The sequence below is a fragment of the Pogoniulus pusillus genome, chromosome 18, assembly GCF_015220805.1.
Source record: "Pogoniulus pusillus isolate bPogPus1 chromosome 18, bPogPus1.pri, whole genome shotgun sequence".
Classification (NCBI taxonomy): Eukaryota; Metazoa; Chordata; class Aves; order Piciformes; family Lybiidae; genus Pogoniulus; species Pogoniulus pusillus.
Genome location: NC_087281.1, coordinates 20259726 through 20274254, shown reverse-complemented (window position 1 = coordinate 20274254; position 14529 = coordinate 20259726). Strand labels below are relative to the sequence as shown.

Here is a 14529-nt window from a genome sequence, read left to right as displayed (position 1 = left end):
GCTTATTCTTGAAATCCAGTCATTTCAAAAGCACAGTGCTAATGTTCAGCATCTATCCATGAATACCTGAAATGCTGTGGATGCATTTACAAAGAGCAAGCTTTGAGGCACTGCTAACATTCTGTTAATCATTAGAACAGTATTTGTTTGAGACAGAATAGGAAGAGGTTGGTAATTACTGCATTGTTTCATTAGGAAACAAAATATAAATCAAACTATTTGAGTGCCCAGCCATAGCACTTGAACAATGCCACCACAAACATCAAGCACTTGAGTGGATACTCACAGACTTTACACAGCTTGACAGAAGTGGTATTTTTGCCAATGGCCTGCAATACCATGCACTTCTATAAAACTGGACACTACTGCTGGATCGTTCATTAACAATTCATTGTTGGATCATTCATTAACAACTGAAGACAGTGAAAAAATTGCTATGGTACACAGAATGAAGCAACTCAAAGGTAAGTTTTGCTTCAAAGAGCATGCTCTCCAACATTTAGACAGCACTCCAAGTGAACAGATGTGTAAATGAGAAGCACAAGGTCATGCAGAGCATAGCACTATGCTCTGAGAAACAGAAGTTTCTTTGCCCTAATCTAATGTACCAACAACCTTGGGTCAAAATTGTTCACTTTGCTGCTTGAATAGGGAAATTTAACAATACCAACCAAGTTTGGCATGGCCAAAGCAGAACACACATCCATCTGCCCCATTAACCACAGACTGGATCACTTCAGCCACAGTTCCAGCACATACTTCAGCCTGTCAAGGGCATCAAAAAAAAAAAAAGGGGGAGGGGGGAGAGAAAATAAATCCATTGACAATAACAGGGAAAATCAACAGTCTATTTCCACTGGAAAATACCTGTACAGTACTCCAGACAGTATGCTGAAGTAACAGTGTCTAATCCTGCTTGTCTCTTTCCTGTGAAACACACTTATGCAGTTAATAGGAACAACATTACTTAGGGAAGCACAAGAGCAAGACTTGTGCTCTGTTGAGCAACTTTCATGTGATGAAGCATCAACATCCTTTGTGGTGTTAAACAAAATATACATACTGTAAGGATATGTGGTTGGTTTGTTAGAATTGCCTATTTAGGGGACTTCAAAATGCATTTTTGATTTGAAATTGGTCAAATCCTGAGGAATTTTTACAGGGTCTATTATTTGCCCAGTTACAGATCAGGTTCAATTTCACTAGCAGATGGGTAAGGACCTAAGGAAAAAAGCCTCTGATATCAACTGGGTAATGTTTCTTAATTTTTCTCTACATTATTATGAGTCATTTTAGCTTTTTGTAGCAGGAGGTTCTATCCTCAGGACTGCATCAGTAATCATATGAATTTACCCAGAGAATACTTTGATTTAAGGTTCAAGCAAGCTGAACGATCTACAGTGCTTCTGCAGCAATTTCCTATCAACAGTGGGAGCAACTAAATCAGAAGTTGCAGTTTAGCCTTTTACATGGAGGATTTCACATCTGATATTAAATAGTGTACATTCACCTAATTCATGGATATTTCTGGACCCTCTTTGGAAAAGTAAGTAAAATGAGCCAAGAAATGGACTGTTCACAGGTCAGCTCTTGAAATGCATCAAGGCATTATTCTGGGAAGTAATAGCTGCCTGGACTAGAACTAGGTCAGAGTCTGTCCTAATGATATAATCATACAACAGTGCTTCAACTGGCTGTGTCCTCTACTTCTATTTAGTTTATCAGTACAGAAACAGTGTTACAGTACTATTTTCTAATTAGACTTTGCAATGTTACTTTACTCTTCTACTGTCCTCACAACATTTGGATAACATCAAACCAAAAATATCTAATAAAAGTAAGCTGTCTGAATATATACATGTGAATAGAGAGTTGTGGATCAAATTTTCCTTTCTCCCACACAATAAACTACACAATAGAACACTGTATAAATAATTCTTGACTTTTTACTGAATGGAGAACTGCAGTTCTGATCAGATCACTGGGTACACCAAAAAAAATATCATAATATACAATAACTTGTTAATATTGACAGTTTGCTTGGCAAGCACCATTTAGCACATTTATTGCTCATATTATTTTATATGTGATTATTTACAGCAAAGAATAAAGAAAGCACACAATTATTGAGACAGAATTTAGTAAACTGATTTCATTATTGATTTACAGTGGCAGATCAAATCCAGCCCTGGTCTAAGCCCACTGAAAGCACTACTGTTGCATCAGAAGCTAATTTGCCTTTGGTGCATGCTATTCAGACAACTTTTTGATCATATGTTACATACCTGTGATGCATCTTGGGGGAAAACTGCATCAAAAGCAAACATCTTCGGTGGAACCTGGTTGCTCCTTTTTGGGAAAGCATTCTGACCTCCACAGGCCAAAGGGTCATACAGTGTGATCTGCTTTTTACGAGGGTCGACTTTCAAGAAAGAGCTAGACTCAGACGTCTCTCTGGACAGCGTGGAAGAAATACGCACCATGACCTTGACCTGCCAGCAAACACACACACAGAGTGTTACGTCTGAGTAGTGTCTCTGATGCTCCAGACTGTTACGTTGAATGAATTTCCCAACTGCACTTTACCAAATTATAGAATCATCGAATCAACCAGGTTGGAAGAGACCTCCAAGATCACCCAGTCCAACCTAACACCCAGCCCTAGTGTCATGTTCCACGACACCTAGCCAACTAGACTATGGCATTAAGTGCCTCATCCAGGCTTGTCCTGAACACCTCCAGGATGGTGATTCCACCACCTCCCTGGGCAGCACATTCCAATGCTAATCACTCTCTCTGCCAACAACTTCCTCCTAACATCCAGCCTAGACCTCCCACGGCACAACTTGAGACTGTGTCCCCTTGTTCTGTTGCTGGTTGCCTGGGAGAAGAGACCAACCTGGCTACAACCTCCCTTCAGGTAGTTGTAGACAGCAATGAGGTCCCCCTTGAGCCCCCTCTTCTCCAGGTTAAACAACCCCAGCTCCCTCAGCCTCTCCTCATAGGGTTTGTGTTGTCTCCTTTCACCAGCTTTGTCGCCCTTCTCTGGACACATTCCAGCATCTCAACAATTACACTCTTCACTGTAGCTCATCTCAGTAGAAGTCAGTGAAGATACAAGAATTATTATAGGCAGAATTTGGCATAAAATATGCTCTGGCTGAAGCCAGATCTCATCTCTGTCTATTTCAACATGCAACTGCTGTGTTTATAATTACAAGGTACATTGTGGTGGATCAGCATTGATGTTACTCAAGTATAATGATGAGGCATTACATTACTTTGTCTTACTCTCAATATAAATTGAAAATTAACTGTACTCCAGTGGTCCAGTTAAGAAAGCTGAAAGGTAAACTGATAAGCTACCAGAATTGCTGTGGTTTCTATGAAGCAGTGTGATCAATACAAGCTCATAATAGCCAGATCTTTAATTTACACCTTTCTAATTCTAATCCAAATGCAGAAATATGAAGCACTTGGTTCTATCTATCATCATCAAAGAGTTGTGAAAAGAGCCCTGGTCAGGTTTTGAAATTATTGTTGAGGGAGAGGAATGCAGTAATAAATGATTCGTTAAAACGTGTTAGATCACAACTCAGTGGCTACATAATAAGGCACTACTCCTAAGACAAAGATACCTCTTCATGGATTTAATGAGTTGATACTGCACTGTTACACCAGCTGGTAAATAATTCAGAGGCAAGTAAAACTGATGAAAATTTGTGGTAGAATCATAAAATCATTTTGGTTAGAACAAAACTCTAAGATCATCAAGTCCAAACATTTTCTAACTATCAAGACCAGTGCTAAACTATGTATGTCCCTTAGCACCACATCCACGTGTCTTTTAAATGCCTCCAGGGATGGGGATTCAACCACCTCCCTGGGAGCCTATTCCAAGGTTTAAGGACCCTTTCAGTGAAGGAGTTTTTCCTAATATCCAAACTAAACCCCCTCTGATGCAACTTGAGGCCATTTCCTCTTGTTCTACCACTTGCTGTTAAGGAGAAGAAACTAACAGCAACTTCACTGCAACATCTGTTTAGGTAGAGTAATATGGTAAAGCCGTCAGCATAATTTTCTCCAGATTAAACAACCTCAGTTTCCTCAGACATTCCTCATAAGACCTCTTCTCAAGACCCTTCACCAGCTTCACTGTCCTCTGGACCCACTTCAGTACCTTGATGTCTTTCCTGTAGTAAAGGCCTGAAATCTCAACACTGTACTCAGGGTGTGTTCTCAGCAGTGCTGAGTACAATCACTGCCCTGGTCCTGCTTGTCACACTATTCCTCACACAGGCCAGGATACTGTTGGCCTTCTGGAACACCTGGTCACACAGCTGGCTCATGTTCAACTGGCTGCCAACCAGTGCCTCCAGGTCTTTCTCTGCTGGGCAGCTTTCCAGTCACTCCTTCCCAATAAAGCCTGTAGTACTGCATGGGGCTGTTGTCACCAAAGTGCAGAACCAAACACTTGGCTGTACTCAACTCATACAATCAACTTCAGCTCATCGATCCAGCCTGTCCAGGTACCTCTGTAGAGCCTTTCTACCTTCAAGCAGATTAATGCTTCTTCCCAGCTTTGTGTCACCTGCAAACTTACTGGGGATGCATTCAAGCCCTTCACCCAGATCACTGATAAAGATGTTAAAGAGAACAGCCAGATCTGGCTTTGGTTCTCCTGCTAGATTCACCACCCACAGACATATGATTTCCTGAACTTTAGAGAGCAAACATCATCTCTCTGCCAGCTCTAGCCACACCTTGTGTGCACTGTTGCATGCACTTCATTTTAGAGCATACTAACTTTCATGCTACCTAGAGTGAACTTTCATCTAAATGCTTCTTAACTGTAGGTCAGTTGTATCAAACCCACTTATTATTGGCATGATAGCAACCACAACAGGTCGCCTCAGCACAGGGTGGAAACACAGCTGCTGTTGCAATGGCAGATTCACCCTTGGAGAACCTTGTAGAGCACAAGTCAGTCAAGGCTGTAGTTCCTGTCAGCCTCACTGAGACCGGTACTCTACATGTGGATGTCTTTCATGTTGGCCTAAGCTCATCCCACGTGGAGCTAAACCAGTTGCTATGAGAAGTAAAATCTGGGGAAATTAATTTTTGGCACAACTCCTTTCAATACAACAGGATAAGAGCAGGGATTAGTTGAGACTATTCAGTATTTCTGTGATGTCATCTCTATAGACATCATCAAAGCAGTAACTTGACTCGAGGTATTTTAACCTGGAAAAACAAGCAGTTGTCAGATGGTGAAGTGGTCAGAAATCTGTGCATGACTTCAGTCAAAAAAATTAGTTGATGGAAGGAGATAAAATGCTGCCTGTGTGTAAATGGATTCTCTTCTCGTCTACTCAACTGCTTGTGAAACCTGAACTCTTACTGCAAAAAACCCACTTCTGATATTTTGCCAAAGGCATCCTTCTAAACCCCACCCTAAATAGAGCTGATTTCTACTGAAGAAAAAGACAGCCAATACACTTGCTCAGCCTGCATCAGCTGGACAAGGGTTGAATGTTTATTCCAGCCCTAGGTCTCCTGGCAGCTCAGAAGGGACACATTAGTCAAGTTAGCAGGGAAGGGAAGGAGATCAACACTATGCATCCTTAAAAGAGCAATACCTGTTTTGATTTGGTTTTCTGTTTTGAACCTTGGATGCCTTTGGCTTTTTCTAATGTGACTACACTTTTTAACAGGTGCTGATATCACAAGCATCAGGCTAATCTGCTGGAAACAAAAATAAATGCTATTCTTCAACCACTTTGAATAAAGTATTTGTTCTATTTCTCTAAAAGTTGATATGTATTTTTGCCTGCTGTGATTGTCCAGATCCTTAATCCTTGTGTGTAAAGGAAGGCTGAGTATCCTGAAGCTAGGTTTCTTTGAGGACTGGATAGTGTGTGGACTTTAACATTAGCACATGCAAACCTGTGTAACAGTTTTCAGCTAGAACCACATGCTAGTAAAAAAAAAAAGATGGCACATGAGCATGATGGTCACTGAACACAAGTAGTAGCAACAGATCATTTGAACCCATTTGGGAATTTGTAGATCATAGAGTATTCCTCCAAGCCAGTTTCACACCGGTGTAACTCTTGCAGATTACTGATGAAAATTGCATTAAGTGAGAAGACAGTTAGTTCCTAGATGTGCAAAACACATGTCCACTGTGTGGATGTGCCATGCCCATGGCAGATATGACTACAGCAGAAGCCCACACATGCAAGATACAGGCAAAGGTTGTCCTGAAAAACACATACTGGGATTCAGAGCTGCATACACAACTGGCACAAGCTAGGCAGACCAAAGCACTTTAAAATGCTTCATCTAGATGTACCTTCTGAGGAGACAGGCAGGCTTGTGGTCTGGGAACCAGGCTGAGTGGAAAGCTAGGACCCCTGGTAACAGCTGTGCCTCAGATGCAGTAGGACTATGAAGTAGTTTTACATTCTCCACTCGTACAACAGACTGGGCAGCAGCTCACTTCTCTGCCAGCCACACTGATACACTTGGTCACTACCAGACCTCCAAGGACTGGCAAGTTACCATGAGGCAGTCACTCTACTATTAAACATTGTTGTGAAATGATTTGTGAAAGCATTTCTGTGGTTACAACTGTCTCCAGTTGTGGGCCCCTCAATTCAAGAGAGATATTGAGGTGCTGGAATGTGTCCAGAGAAGGGCAGCAAGGCTGGTGAAGGGCCTGGAACACAAACCCTATGAGGAGAGGCTGAGGGAGCTGGGAGGTGTTTAGCCTGGAGAAGAGGAGGCTCAGGGGGGACCTCATTGCTGTCTACAACTACCTGAAGGGAGGCTGTAGCCAGGTGGGGGTTGGTCTCTTCTCCCAGGCAACCAGCAACAGAACAAGGGGACACGGTCTCAAGTTGTGCTGGGGGAAGTCTAGGCTGGATGTTAGGAGGAAGTTGTTGGCAGAGAGAGTGATTGGCATTGGAATGGGCTGCCCAGGGAGGTGGTGGAGTCACCATCCCTGGAGGTGTTCAAGAAAAGATAGGTCTGGGTACTAGGTTGGACTGGGTGATCTTGGAGGTCTCTTCCAACCTGCTTGATTCTATGATTCTCTGATTCTAACTAAGCTACTGCAATAGAAATGATGGGAGATCACAGCTCCCTGCTCTGGCATTTCACAGTCCTGCACACAATTTTTAGCTGGAGATAGCAGGTGAGGCTCAGAGTCTATGCTGGCCCTTGCAGTCCATGCCACAGGGGAGGCAGCGCAACGCTGGGTGAGTGTAACTCAGTCAGCTATAGGAATAGCACAGGATCTTAATGGATTCAAAAGACTTTGGTTCAATTTAAAGAGCAGACAAGCTGAGGATCACAGTGCTGCTCTAGGGGAGGCAGAAGTACAGCACAGTTAATTTGATACAAATGGAACAGTGAGGTTCAAGAACTCTTAATTCTTCGTGCTTGCAATTTAAATAAACTGTGAACTGAACTTCGCCTAAAACAGAAGAAATCATGTTTTCTGCTTCACTGCCTATGTGTCATTATTCCTTTAGTCCAATGCTACAGTTTCCCACTAATCTCCTGTAATTGAAGGGTTTAGGAGATACCACCTGCGATTAAAGGGACCACACTGTCTGCCAGAAATTTGTATCTGAACCCAAGTGATCAGGCCTTAGCAGAGCCCAGACTTAGATGCACATCTGACCATTTCTACAGGAAAGCATGAAAACCAACTCTAGAGACATATGCTGCTGGTAAAACAAAAAACCTGGGCCTGATTTTGATCTAATTTCACACTCATTCAAATCCAGCTGAACTCAGCAAGAATTACCCTTACTTAAGAGTGGAAAGTCAGAATAAAAGAAAAGGTCACTTGTTCTGTATCATTATTGTGCCTTTTCTAGGCTATAACTTCACCTCTTAACTCTGCTCCTGCTGGAAACAATTTCTAACATGTTTTCTCCTGTGAGATCACAGGTTTTTGTTTGACAACTATTCAATTCAACAGGACCCCCGTTATTGCTCTAGATTTCAGTCCCAGGTTAAAAGGATTTATTCTGTTCTTGAATATGTTCTGCAGTCACTGAATTCCATAACATTTCTCCTGATGTGCAATGTCACAAATGAAAGCAGAATCACAGAATCAACCAGGTTGGAAGAGACCTCCAAGAGGATCCAGTCCAACCTAGCACCCAGCCCTAGCCACTCAACCAGACCATGGCACTAAGTGCCTCAGCCAGGCTTTGCTTCAACACCTCCAGGGATGGTGACTCCACCACCTCCCTGGGCAGCACATTCCAATGCCAATCACTCTCTCTGGCAGGAACTTCCTCCTAACATCCAGCCTAGACCTCCCCTGGCACAACTTGAGACTGTGTCCCCTTTTTCTGTTGCTGGTTGCCTGGGAGAAGAGACCAACCCCCACATGGCCACAACCTCCCTTCAGGTAGTTGTAGACAGCAATGAGGTCCCCCCTGAGCCTCCTCTTCTCCAGGCTAAACACCTCCCAGCTCCCTCAGCCTCTCCTCATAGGGTTTGTGTTCCAGGCCTCTCACCAGCTTCATCACCCTTCTCTGGACATGTTCCAGCACCTCAACATCTCTCTTGAATTGGGAGGCCCAGAACTGGACACAGTAATCAGACCTGTACCTTTGTATTTTTATATATGTATTTATGTCATACATGTGTGGATTTAAATTATATACATTTTTTTTGTTGTTTTTCTGTGTTTGTTTTGGGTTTGTTGTTGTTGTTAAAACATATAAAATTTCTGAATATATATATATAAAAATATAATATATATGCATTTTTAAAGTAAATTTCTGCCTGTATGGTCATTACTGGCACCAAAATGTTCCTTTGCAAGTATGTGTTCAAGGCTAGGTTTTATGAGGCCTTGAGCAACCTGTTCTAGTGGGAGATGTTCCTGCCTATGGTGGGGGGTTGGAACTAGATGATGTCTGAGGTCTCTTTCAACCTAAAGCATTCTATGATTAGGTAGCAATAAGGGGCAATATCACTATTCTCCTGTACTGTAAAAACAAATACAGACCTTTTAATCACCTCTTATACAGTTTCACTGCCTAAACCACATTCCTTTCACTCTGTTTTTCCTTGTTTAATCTAGTGCAACCTTATACATACATCAACTATTTCTTGAAGAGGGAACTAATTGCAGAACTTCTCCAGCTAAACTTAATTTGAGACCTATCATGGACCTTTTCTCATGTTCTTGTTCTGTGGAGAAGGACAAGGGTTCAGCAATCTCTGCAGAGCATAAGTGATGCCAATAGAAAAAAATGAAAGCTGAATCCATTTCCAGCCACTGATGCTCCCATGTCTCCTGTGCCTGCAGGGGTCTGTCTAGAGGACCAGCAGTGAAATGAGCACTGAAGGTGGGAGAGCTAAGCTGTGTTAAATCTATAACAAACAAAACCAACTACAAACAGAGGATGGACCGAAGCAACACAAGCAATTGGAGGGAGACTGAGACCAGAAATATTATCACTTCCTTCTACACTTTCCTGTAAGATTTCATTTGAGGTTCATTTATCTAATTACTGTAGGGAGAGGGCTAGAGAGCTGTTGCTTTGGGCACTGTGCTTGCCTCTGTGAGCTGCTTTTCTCATCAATCATTCGAGCAGCTTCTGCTGGATGTGTGCTGAGTGTGGTGGGAGGCAGTAGCTGCAGTGTAGTCATGGGTGAGACAGGCCAGCGGGGCTATTGAGCTGTATTAGCACTCCATCAATGTAATGGCAATCACTGGCTGCAGGAACAGCCTTATTGGAGGTTAATGAAGAGTGGGGTTTGTAATTTCTCACTGTTACAGTTGTAAATAATGGTGGCAGGCATGCATTTTTGCTGTATCCAGCTACAAAACACAACAGCACAAGAAAATCTATGACATCCCAAATGCTTACATACATACATGCTTTTGTGTGATGGATGACTGGACCAAATGATCTTAAAAGCCTTTTCCAGCCTAAAGGTTTTTATGATTCCACAATGCAAAGCCAGTGCTCAGAGAATATGAAAACAGTCTGATAAACATTCTAAAGATTCTGTTACAGATCATGAGACAATTATTTGTTATCAGGAAACCTACAAGGCCAAGATAAGCAGACTGAGCCCAAATGAGACAAATAACAGACCTGGATGAATGGGTGTTGCTTTCATGGAAGTCTCCTGGTCACATCTGGAGAAAAACCCAAACCAAACTTGGGTAAATTGTGCCACTGTAAACTGGCATGTGTAAACAGGCTTCCTTTTCCTCTCTTTCCATTTTGACTAAGGTAACTCTTTTAGCTTCAGTGCTTCACTTCAACACAAATTAGAAAACACTTAGGCCTGATCACTCTTATTCTATTTTGGAAATGGTTGTTAGTACTGCTTTGGAAAAAAAACAAAGAAAACATCTGAAAAGGCAATAGCATTAGCACTTGCAGGTCCTTTTTCCCCACTATTTCTTTCTTGTGTAATTGCTAAGCTGTTACCAGCTTAGGGACTTCATCCTGTACAGCAGTTAAATGAAACTGCACTTAGAGAAATAACAGGACAGAGTGTTAATATAATGAATAGAATCAACCAGGTTGGAAGAGACCTCCAAGATCATCCAGTCCAACCTAGCACCCAGCCCTAGCCAGTCAACCAGAACATGGCACTAAGTGCCTCATCCAGGCTTTGCTTCAACACCTCCAGGGACGGCGACTCCACTACCTCCCTGGGCAGCCCATTCCAATGCCAATCACTCTCTCTGCCAACAACTTCCTCCTAACATCCAGCCTAGACCTCCCTGGCACAACTTGAGACTGTGTCCCCTTGTTCTGTTGCTGGTTGCCTGGGAGAAGAGACCAACCCCCACTGGCTACAGTCTCCCTTTAGGTAGTTGCAGACAGCAATGAGGTCCCCTCTGAGCCTCCTCTTCTCCAGGCTGCACACCCCCAGCTCCTTCAGCCTCTCCTCATAGGGTTTGTGTTCCAGGCCTCTCACCAGCTTTGTTGCCCTTCTCTGGACGCGTTCCAGCACCTCAACATCTCTCTTGAATTGAGGGGCCCAGAACTGGACACAGCACTCAAGGTGTGGCCTGAGCAGTGCTGAGTACAGGGGAAGAATAACCTTTCTCGTCCTGCTGGCCACACTGTTCCTGATACAGGCCAGGATGCCATTGGCTCTCTTGGCTACCTGGGCACACTGCTGGCTCATCTTCAGCTACTTTCTACCAGTACCCCCAGGTCCCTTTCTGCCTGGCTGCTTTCCAGCCACTCTGTCTCCAGCCTGCAGCGCTGCTTGGGGTTGTTGTGGCCAAAGTGCAGAACCCAGCACTTGGCCTTGTTCAATCTCATCCCATTGGCCTCTGACCACCCATCCAGATTGTCCAGGTCCCTCTGCAGGGCTCTCCTACTTTCCAACAGCTCCACACCTGCTCCTAGCTTGGTGTCACCTGTACTGAAACAAGCGCCCTGCTCCCAAACAGCAACCATAGGATTCTACACTATTACAAAAAAACAACCTGTCCTTGTCAGGTTTGTAGCCTTTTGCAGTTAGATGATGTAACTTTACCAATATATTTGGTGAAATCTGGTGTGAAATACACTCAGGTCACAGGGTATGGCTCAGCAATCTCATCTTGCTTGTATCAGCATTAGCTTTGAGTTTTGTCATTGTAGTTTGGTACGGTTGAAAGACAGTGCTGAGCACGAACACTGTCTGAAACCAGTATGGACATCAGGGCAGCCACTCAGCCGTCACATTGCTACTTCAGCATTTGTTAGATTAAAAGAGAGCATTACAGCTTTCTTCTGCTCCTTAAAAAATGAAAAATAAAGACAGAAGGATCATCCAGGCACAGAAACAATCTTTCCATAAGCTTCACCACATGCAGCAAACAGACCATGAGCGCCTCACTCATTCTCATTTTGTTTCATTCTGATCTCTTTAAGGGAAGTTTGCATTTCAGACCTGCATAGCTAAGGCAGTTTGCTTGTTTCCTAAAGCAGGAGAAAGATGTCTCAGCTTCTGACACTCTCCACACATCCTCACATGGATCCACTGAAGCAGACCCATATCTATCACCAGGCTAGCAACAGCCTAAACTAATGCATGGGGATGAAATCTGAGGTTTGCTTATTTTTGAGAACATATTTAAACATCCCTGTTAGTGGCATTTTCAGAACAACTGAACAAACCAAAACAGTTTGCAACAATCCCAGAATGGAGAATATGGGATCAGCTAGAAAAATCTTGTCTTCCCCACAGTGGATCAGCAGCTATATAAGCATGAACCTACTGGCTCAGTCAGCAGATATCTTACTTAAGCCTCTAATACACTCCTGAAAAAATTTGCTCTGCTATTCTAACTCCAGTAGGAATCACTTTTTCTGTGCTGAGTTGCAAGTTGGCAATCATGAACTTCAAGATCCCCTCATTTCCTTGGAGCCAGATCTCTTTTATTTTCAAAATCAAATAGATATTCTGCTTCAGTTTAGTGACCTTTTAGAGCAGAGTGTTCCCTCCCTCGCTTTTTTCTGCTTAGTACAACTTCTTTGAAAGAGTCTATCCCTAGTTAAAAGGTACCTATCTAGTAATTGAAACAAGGCAAAAACTGTTCCCTGACACTAAATGGTCAGCATCCTTCCCTGTAATTCTCATCCTCTGCTGTGGTGTGGCAATCATATCCAACAGCCTGCCAAGATAGTCTCCTTCCCATGGTAATTTAAAAACCATGCCTGAATTGTCTGGGAGAGTAGTGTAGTGGATCACACCATGCCAGTGGCCTCACAGTGCATGAATATGGACTGCTTGTTCTCAGGCACATTTCCTGCTCCTGTTTATTTTATAGTCTATCACAGCTAAAACCAGTGCAGTTTCCTTCATAGCAGCTTCTGTGATGCTGTGGTTTGGATTTGTGATGACACTGGGAAGTTTCAGTTATTGCTAAGCAGTGCTTACACATCATCAAGGCCTTTTCTGCTCCTCATGCCACCTCAGTAATGAGTAGGCTGGGAGTGCACAAGAAATTGTAAGGGGACATTGCCAGGACAGCTGACCTCAACTGACCAAAGGGATATTCCATAGCATATGACATTGTGCTCAACAATAAAAGCTGGGGAAAGGAGGAAGTAGGGGGGGGATATATTCAGAATAATGTCACTTGCCTTCCCAAGTAACCATTACATGTGATGGAGCCCTGTTTCCCTGGAGGGGAACACCTGTCTGCTGATGGAAAGTGAATGAATTCCTTATTTTGCTTTGCTTATGCATGCAGCTTTTGCTCTGTCTACTAAACTGCCTTCATCTTAATCCACACGTTTTTAGTTGTACTCTTCCAATTCTCTCACACATCCCACTGGAAGGGAATGAGCAAGTGAGTGACTTTGTGAGGCTGAGCTGCCTACCAGGGTTAAAGCACAACATGGTCCCAGCCACAGCACGTTGTACAGCTCAGCTGTGTTTTCCACTCTTTCGGTTAAAATACAAGTCAGTGGCCTCCCAAATATGTGATGTGCCATATGTTGCTCTACTCTGTTCCAACCTGGCTTGAAATCTACACATCCCACAGACAGATCAGCCACAAATCTAACACGTTTGCTGCACCAGCAAGGTGAGCCTCCCTAAAGGAAATTCTCTGCCCTTGTGAGTGACAAGAAGGCTGCCGTTCTTGCTGCCGACAGATGGATGCTATTGGCCCCCACGGGAGAAGAGAGCCAGCAGTGGCGAGTCACTTGGCTCCTTCTCTTATCTAATATCCTGCTGCAGTGCAGAATGACTGAAAAGAGGTTTGCTTCACTCATTAAATTTTCCTCTAAGAAACACACCCTTCCAGTAAAACATGACTGTAGTGCCTTGGCTGCCACAAGGACTGGTGTTGATAGAAAACAGTGGCAATTATCTCAAGCACGTGCACGGATAATTATGCCTGCTATATTACCTCTAAGAGCCCCAAGTTCCCACTTTGTGAAATTGTGAAGAAGGTGCACAGGATGTGGCTTGATAAGTCGAAGCAGGAAGGTCATCTCACCTCTAATTAGACAAGGAGTGGTACCGAGGGCTTTGCATTATGCATTCTCAGAAGAAGAGGAATTCCCAGATGAACAAGGTTCTCTGGGCTTTTTGTCTAAGGAAACAAGACAAAGTTTCCCATAGGCATGTCTTTGAGATGCCTTTTCAGTGCCAGAGAAACAAAGGATATTCAGGTACTGCAGAGAAGATGTATAATCACAATTGTAAGCTTTTCCATTATTTATAAAGGCAATTTCCATGACTGCATACAAAAGAAGATTTCCCAGTCTACACATAACAGTGTATGGCACAGCACCATAAATAATGACTATCAATGCAATCAGATAAGAAGGCTTTACATTATTTAAGCCAACCCAGAAGTGACAAATTGCACTTTAATGCAGGTAAGTGTGGAAAAAGATGTGTAATGTTTTGGAGTGGCAGCTGCTAATGACAGTCAGTAAATAAAAGGGATGGTTCATGCTACTCTCTAGGAAAAAGATTGGGAAATTCACGTGGAGGAAAGGAATCCCAAAGAAAGCAAGG

At 43.1% G+C, this 14529-nt stretch overlaps 1 protein-coding gene across 2 annotated transcripts in view; it reads right to left on the bottom strand.

Annotated features, from left to right (window-relative positions):
* The window catches only part of KIF26B (kinesin family member 26B), a 261494-nt gene that overhangs the window by 58448 nt on the left and 188517 nt on the right, over positions 1–14529 (bottom strand). For both annotated transcript variants that reach the window (XM_064158678.1, XM_064158680.1), the window contains exons 6-7: positions 2286–2492; positions 672–765 (exon numbers count right to left, since the gene is read on the bottom strand). In XM_064158678.1, the coding sequence (XP_064014748.1) occupies positions 672–765; positions 2286–2492 (301 nt within the window). The remainder of the gene's footprint in view (positions 1–671; positions 766–2285; positions 2493–14529) is intronic.